The sequence below is a fragment of the Sinocyclocheilus rhinocerous genome, unplaced genomic scaffold (genome assembly GCF_001515625.1).
Source record: "Sinocyclocheilus rhinocerous isolate Xijiao unplaced genomic scaffold, SAMN03320098_v1.1 scaffold889, whole genome shotgun sequence".
NCBI classification, from domain to species: domain Eukaryota; kingdom Metazoa; phylum Chordata; class Actinopteri; order Cypriniformes; family Cyprinidae; genus Sinocyclocheilus; species Sinocyclocheilus rhinocerous.
This window is the reverse complement of record NW_015638024.1, coordinates 89927-98335: the sequence shown is the minus strand read 5'-3', so window position 1 is coordinate 98335 and position 8409 is coordinate 89927. Positions and strand designations below refer to the sequence as shown.

The 8409-nt window shown below is 36.6% G+C and overlaps 1 protein-coding gene across 1 annotated transcript in view; it reads right to left on the bottom strand.

Moving 5' to 3' along the window:
- Positions 1–4165: 4165 nt before the first annotated feature.
- LOC107749501 (rho guanine nucleotide exchange factor 10-like protein) overlaps positions 4166–8409 on the bottom strand; it is a gene marked incomplete at its 5' end in the record, with an annotated part of 91584 nt that continues 87340 nt past the window's right edge. The window contains 2 exons of the mRNA XM_016564681.1: positions 4166–4739; positions 5269–5391. Coding sequence (XP_016420167.1) covers positions 4204–4739; positions 5269–5391 — 659 coding nt within the window. The remainder of the gene's footprint in view (positions 4740–5268; positions 5392–8409) is intronic.

Below are 8409 nucleotides of genomic sequence, written 5' to 3'. Positions count from 1 at the left end.
TACAATCGCTGGCTTATGTTGGGCGAATGAAGCGTTCGCACCCATCCTGCGTTACAGACTGACTCAGCATGTGGCATCGTGTGATCTCAGTTTGTCTGTGCTGCGACTGTCCCCCTGGAATATTTTACAAGGGTTCACAGAAAATGAGCAAATGACTTCTGCAAATCGAAAAGCAGTTGAAATAACCACTGCTGTGACTCGCTTTTTCTGCAAAGATGAATGTGTTTGTAATGATATGTGGCAAATTTCTAAAATTGCAGGTCACGCTTGGCCATTTCAGCAAAATGGACAGGCTCAAAACTGACAAGGTCAATGCCAAGTTATGTTCTGAGATAGAATTGTCTCCTGTGATTATATTAGCACACTTTATTATGAAAATGAATGACTCCAAAGTGCCTTAGTTTTCTCAAAGTTGCCTAAAAATGCTGCATGAGATTTTTAGTACACTAGTCACACAACACTGAGTAAGTACAAATAACATTGACCTTAAAAGTAAATATGCAGAGTATCAGAAGCTTGTTTGATGTTTTTCTCCTCAGCAAATAACATGCCTGGGTGATTTTCTTGTCTAACGAACAAAACTTCTCAGGGAAACAGCATGTAAGTGCAGCTGTTTCACAGAACTGCGATCTCCAATCAATTTGATCATAAATCACATTGTGCTCAGCACAACTGCAAACACCCTTCATGCTGTAAACTACACTAATGTGGGTTTAAGTGGGCTCTCAGTCATGTATCTGCCTAAGGCAGGAGTTCTGAAGCCAGCAGGACAAGGATGAAGAGATTGAGCAGGGGCTTTGGTATGTCCTCACAACCCAGAACCTCCATTCCACTCTCACAGCTGTGTTTATACCTTTCATGTACCATCTGAATACACCCAAGAGTCCTTGGGTAATAAGTTCCTCTTTTTCCACCAAAACGGTGTTGGTGCTTGACAAGAGGAGTTGTGAACTTCGGTCATTTCCTCTGACTTGACAGCCGAACTGTGACATAACAAGCATAGCACAGTCTTACATATGTTCATAATACACTCTCAGAAGAAAATGTACTAGGCTGGCATCTAAAGTTACATCTTTGTATCTTATTTACCCCTAAATGATACATATTAGTACCTTAAAGGTACATCTTAGTAGTTTAAATGTACATATTACTACCTAAAGTGAAGATATTAGAGTGTAGCTTGCATAAAACTCTTACTATTAACGCAGTTTGCAAATTAGAACACTATGAATAATTCAAATCTAGAACAAACTGCATTAAAACGCAGAGGTGCTGAACTCTGTTGCGCAAAAGTGATCATTTTGAAATCTAAGATATTCTGGCAGTGGCAATGGTCGAGTTTGTCACCATCCCAACATGCATACATTTATTCCGATCTGACCTTTTGGTACAGCTTCTGTGTTTTTCCAGTGTGACATGTCATTTAATGCACCGTACTTATCCACCATCTCTGTGTAATTCATCTGTAATCACAGGGATTTTTGCTTTTGTGAGGGTCAACAAGAGATGGGGAAAAAAGCACAGCCCTGCATAAATTTGTCAGCTTAGCAGCAGCCAAGAGTTTTCTAGGTTTGCTATGTTGTTTTATACAGTTCCTTCAGACTAATACATACACTCATAACAGCACTGCTGTTTATAAGAATCAAACACAGAGGTGGATTTTATTGTTTTTATTCTATTAACAGTGAATTGACAAACATGAGACTACATTTTATTAGCATAAAAAATACTAAAAATTCAGTGCATTTGGGGCACAAATGGAAACTTCAAGTGGTTAATTTATATGGATGGATAATGCACAATTTGTATTATTCATGCTAAATTTAATTCACTTTTACTCACGAATTTCATATCCAAACAATGAATGACTATTGTAGCACTACAGTTATTATATTCAGTGGGATATTATGGCCTTCATAAATGTTTTATGTTATAATGCCAATAAAAAACAATTTAAGTTTAGCAGTTTTAAAAAATGTTTGCAGTACCAGGACATATACATTTCGTACATTTATAAAGTTGCATGGTATGAAAAATGCATGATGACAAATTGGTGAGGGGTGGAAAAATAAACAATTTAACTACATTATTCAGCAGCTATTTCTGAGGAATTTTAGTTTAATACGGTTTGTTTGCGGTCTTCAAACAAAGATTAAACCAAACTAGGGTGGTTTGCTGGTCTATGCTGGCTCAGCAGGGCACCAAGTTTGGCCGAGCTGGTTTAAACAGAGTTTTATTCATTAATGAATGTATTATTTATTTACTTGTTCATTTGTACCAAAAACAACCTCAATCTATTCTGGCACAATTCCTAATGGAAGACTGGAAGACAACTGAATGTGTAAATGTAGATCAAACAAGAACAAATAATGAGGTTAACCAACTGTAGCTTGCAGATGGAACTGCAATATTACACAAAATATCAGTGGTGAATACCCTTCAACAAGATCAAATAAACATCAAAAGCTTCACAAGATCCACAACTTTCCTGCAATTAGTGGTGCTTGTATCTTTCTACTACCAGCTGGTAATGAACTTGCTTGTTAAGTAATGGTGATTTAAGCAGACGTTTCAAATGACTGCCATATGGTGAAAATGTTTTCAGGTTGTGTACATAAGAAAAAAATGTGTCCACAAAAAAAGAATTGTAATTCAGCTTTACCATTTACCACTGAAATTTAGGCCGTCAAGTGTTTTGAAATCCATTTTCAACACTCACATAGCACTGACCTGCCCAGACTTGACTTCAACAGAGAATCATGCGTTCACATTATCAAGAGTCAAAGGGTGAGAGTATTCTTAGCGTGACTGCACAAAAGCATGGAAACCCCTTTCACTTTGCTTTTCACTTCCCACTGATATGATTTCTTCAGACACCAGGGAATAATACAAAAAAACCCTCAGCAGCTCTGTGCCATGGTGAATTCATGATTCACTAAAGGTTGACCAGACTGAGGCCTCAAGGAAATGTTCCATTTGAATAGTTTAGGTCCTGTTAATTAGATTAGATTAAATACATGGATCAAAATTCTCTACTGGTTCGGAGAGATCGCAAGGTCATTTAATAAAGGAGACATTATTTTTCTGGGAACAGTAGAGTCCAAGAGCATCACATTTGTGACCCTGCATCACAAAACCAGGCATAAGGGTCAATTTTTTTTTTAAATTGAGATTTATACATCATCTGAAAGCTGAATAAATAAGCTTTAGGATAGCTTGTTAGGATAGGATAATATTTGGCCGAGATACAACTATTTGAAAATCTGGAATCTGAGGGTGCAAAAATCTAAATATTAAGAAAATCGCCTTTAAAGTTGTCCAAATGAAGTCCTTAGCGATGCATATTACTAATGATAATACATTTTTGATATATTTATGGTAGGAAATGTACAAAATATCTTCATGGAACATGATCTTTACTAATCCTAATGATTTTTGGCATAAAATAAAAATCGATAATTTTGACCCATTCAGTGTATTTTTGGCTATTGCTACAAATTTACCTGTGCTACTTATGACTGGTTTTGTGGTCCAGGGTCACATTTTATACCACACATTCCCAGTGAAAAGGGATAGTTCACTCTAAAATGAAAATTCTGTAATTTACTTTTCCTCATGTCATTCCAAACCCATATTACTTTGTTTCTTTCAAATATCCTGGTCACCATTTTTCTGTATAATAAAATTAATTGAGGACAGGAGCTGTCAGGTTTCAAAATGACAAAAAAACGCCATAAAAGTGGTGCACTGAAAGCTTTGTGTGAAGAAAAATATCAAAATGTATATCATTACTCACTGTTATAACCCTAGTGATGTCTGGTTTGTAAACGACTCATTCTTTTGAGTCAGATCTTTTCAATGAATCAGTTGAGCTTGTTTACAAAATTGGTCTGGATGATTCGTTCACGGACTGAATGATCCAAGTCCAGAGAGGAACATTATCAGTGAATGAACCCCTTAAACTTTAAATGGACTGTTCATCACACAAAACTTTTGTACAACTTAGAAAACTTGAGAGGATGAGTCGTATGGCCAGTTTTGTGACACTTTTGTATCCTTTTTGAAGCTTTCATTCATTGTAACTGCACTGAAAAGAGTAACCAGTACATTAATTCAAAAGAAAGTCATTCAGGTGTGGAAAGACATACGGTTGAGCAAATTGTTCAAATTTTCATTCCACTACTCCTTAAACACAATTTCAGCTCAAACTGTGAGAGGAAGCTGCCAGATCATAAGTGTGCTTTCTGCGGTGGTCGCCACTGAACCCTCCCTCAGTCGACGGAAGCCCTTTCCACCCGAGATGACTGCTACCGAGGTAACCCTGTCCCTCCTCACCCCCTTCCTATCGCAGGGTCGACCCCTGACCCACATGTCTGGGTCATCACTGAGTTCATATATAGAGCCATCTTCCATGCTGTGTTCCAAAGATTCTAAAGACGAATCTGAGGCTTCTTCCCCTCTCACGGTTAACGGTCGCCCAGGCAAACCTGAGGTTGAGCGGAGGCGGTACTGTAGCAACACGCCCCGTCCCTTTCTTTTGCCATCTACCTGGGCGGAAATACTGGCCTGCTGGAGAGATTCCTGAGAGGAAGAGTCGCTGCGGTCCTCCACTCCGCAGGCCGAATCATGCCCTTCCACCACAGAATCCCGCTTCAGAAGATCAGGAGACAAAGTGCTGGAAAGGGCAACTAAGAAATCCACAGGCCCGCAGTGTGCATTAAGAGACGTCATCCCCTTACCTGTACAACAGTGAAACAGAGCTCAGAATGCTTTAATCAGTAAAAAGCAGCAATGCCCGAGGGTCAGAGAAACCTTAACATTTGGTAACTGATTTCCATTATTACACATTTAAATGAATATTACTGACTGAAATTACTTTGAATTGAAGGAATAGTTTAGAAAATTGGTCATTATTTTGTCATCATCTGTTGCAGTATTTTTTTCCCATATAAAGGAAAGCTCCAGCTCAGGTGGAAAAACACCATAAAAAGGTTGTTCATATGACTTTAAAATTACATTACCCCAGCAAGTACATGTTCTTTTAAACTTTCTATTCATCAAAAAATCTTGAAAAAAAATGCACCATGGTTTCCACAAAAATTTGGGTGATTCACAAATCCACAAAAAAAACATTTTTATTTTGGAAGTGAACTAATTCTTTAACAAAGCTCTTTAAATCATGTAATTGTTCTATCATTGTAGAAGAGACTTTCCAAAAGGAATAAAGGCACTTATGTATCATGAAGAGCCATCATCTGATCTGTGTACCTGTAATTTTGGGGATGCCCTCCAGCTTGGGCACAGGCAGGGTGATGATAATGCCCTGGGCAGTTCCCACCCACAGCAGCCCCTGATAAATCAGCAGGCTGGTAACTCTCACGCTCTTTTGACCTTCAAAAAAAAACAAAAAAAAAACAACAACACTGAGTAACCTGTTTTTATCTATGCAGTATGATAGTATTTTTACTCTATACTTTGAAAGAACAAACTGTGCTCTAAAACTATGAAAAGCACTCTCCTGCTTGTATATCAACAATTATTATTTCTGTAGAGACTCCGATTAAAACCCAGCACACTGCTGACTGCACGCCCCCTCCATCACAGCTGTGCTTCTCACATCAGCTTTATTTAACTGGTCAATTATAGCAGTGTGCAGGTATGACAACATTTAGATCGCTGTTTGGGGAAAAAAAAACAACAACAAAAACAACATGGAACATTTAAATGGCTTTATTCACAGTGCCCAAATCCCTGACCTTGGGTCTTTAGACATCAGAAAGCCACCACAGCACAATGAAATCAAAGAACAACAGCACAGCAGAGAGTTCAGCAAGTATGGATGGTGGCCGCATGCTCGTATTATAAAGCTTGCTTTGCATGAGTGATAGGTAAGTGGCTAATTGATTTGTTTTCACGGCATGCTGTCTTTAGGTTGCTACAGTACTTGGGGAGACTTTTGCAAATGAAGCATTTTCAGTTTGGTAGTTAGTCACCACGAAATCAGTGAAGGTCATGAAAAAAACATTAGCGAATGCACTGCATTAGGCAGAATTCCTTCTTAGAAATGTCAGCTGTCCAGTTCTGCAGAGCATTCACCTATTATACATTCTTTTTCTGTGCAAGAGGGATCACCTTAATAATAGATTGTCAAATAAATCTGCAGTTCTGCAGTAATGCATATGAATTCATGAATGCTGAAAACATAAGATGCTGAGGTTTGGGGAAAAAAAATGCATCTTGCATATTTTATTAGATCTCCTTGTAGTTGACACACAATGTGTACTTGGATTCTTTCTCCATTATAACTATCAAGATTTTAGGTTAAAAAGTATTAAGTATTAGTATATAAGGTTCAAACTGTTAGTTCAAGAGCTAACATGAAATACCAATAAAGAATACATTCACATAATTTTTCTACATATGTTCACACATTTTAACACAAAGTTGTATAAATTAATACTAGTGGTGTATTATAAACAAACAATAATATATTTTTAAATTAACATTAATTAATTGAATGCATTAAATAATGTTAAAAAGTTGAAACTTTGTCAAAAGTGTTCAAAGTGTTACCATATAAATATAGGAAAGTGTGTGTCTTTGGTCCTGTAACTGGTAATAACAGTTTTTTTCAATGCATTTGATTTCTTTTCAGTTTTCTCCTTCACTCTTAAAATGATTCAAATATCATATTTTATTAGATCTCCTTGTAGTTGACACACAATGTGTACTTGGATTCTTTCTCCATTATAACTATCAAGATTTTAGGTTAAAAAGTATTAAGTATTAGTATATAAGGTTCAATCTGTTAGTTCAAGAGCTAACATGAAATACCAATAAAGAATAAATTCACATAATTTTTCTACATATGTTCACACATTTTAACACAAAGTTGTATAAATTAATACTAGTGGTGTATTATAAACAAACAATAATATATTTTTAAATTAACATTAATTAATTGAATGCATTAAATAATGTTAAAAAGTTGAAATTTTGTCAAAAGTGTTCAAAGTGTTACCATATAAATATAGGACAGTGTGTGTGTCTTTGGTCCTGTAACTGGTAATAACAGTTTTTTTCAATGCATTTGATTTCTTTTCAGTTTTCTCCTTCACTCTTAAAATGATTCAAATATTTTCATGTAGTCCTTCAATTAATAAGAGGTAATAAAAGCTGTATGCTTAATAATATAAGAAATGCAGTTTAAAATAATTTTAGATGGTGACATCTGATTTGATCATTCAAACTGATTACTATTATACAAAATTATTTAATTTCAGCTAACTACTATACGACATTAAGGGCAGGAGTTTAATATAATATAATATAATAATATATTTCAAAGTTTATCTTTGATGTAATATCAACTTCCCCTATGGATCAGATGTCTGGCTTGCTTATCTTGTCTGAAGGTTCTAGTTGAGGAGAAACTGCAGAATAATCGGTTCACTGTAAGACAATAATTAATTCATCACCCATCACTTGGATGCAAACCTGTGGGATTAGCAGACCATTGATCTGTAATAACTATATCAGTCCTCCTATGCGTGATGTGTACAGATTAGCATATAGGCTTTGGAAGATGGGGAAGAAGGCATCTGCCAAAGCTTATTTTCACTTTTGTGCTCCGTTGACTGTAAACCCCCTGACATAACATGAAATCGCAGTGTTACCTCACCCAACATGAACTACATATTTAAACACAGCTAGCTGTGAAAGTTCGACAACAGCCTCGGGGTCACAGGACCTTCGCAGACATCTTTGCCACAATACTCTCCTTTTCTCCTTCACATGTCTTGTGAAATACAGCTGTAACTTTGATCCAAAGGTTTGATGTTCTCGCTGTTTGACAAAAAAAAAATAACTAAGGTATATCTTTCTTCTCTTTGTTTTTAATGAGACCCAGCTGTAGCAACAGGCCAGTTGACATTAACTTGCTCTGGCCAGTTCCTGAAGTTTGTTACACCACTTTGGGTTTATTTTTCTCCTTCTGCTTTCTATTCCACTTGATCGCAATTGTCTGTGACTGGAGAATCATAGGGGTTTTTTTAGCTAAAAGTGGACAATCGCATTCAAGTGAAATCAAACATTATTAGACAGTCTGAAAAGAGTGATTCTGCGAGCTACTGGAGCGATGCCGCCAAGATTTTCTCTTTATATGGTCTGATGTGTGGCGCTGAATTGCACTGAAGCGACAATTTGCTGTGTGGATACTTAAAGGGGTCATGGACTGAGAAATCAAAAAATCCCTTGACATGTAAGAGGTCATTGTACCATAAAAACATCCTGTAAGTTTCTAAACTCAAAACTTTCTTGTTAGTCTAAAAACAGCTTATATTGAAGCCAGTCTGCCAAAATGACAGCTTGTGGAATGTGTCACTTTATGACGTAATAGTGTGGCTAAAC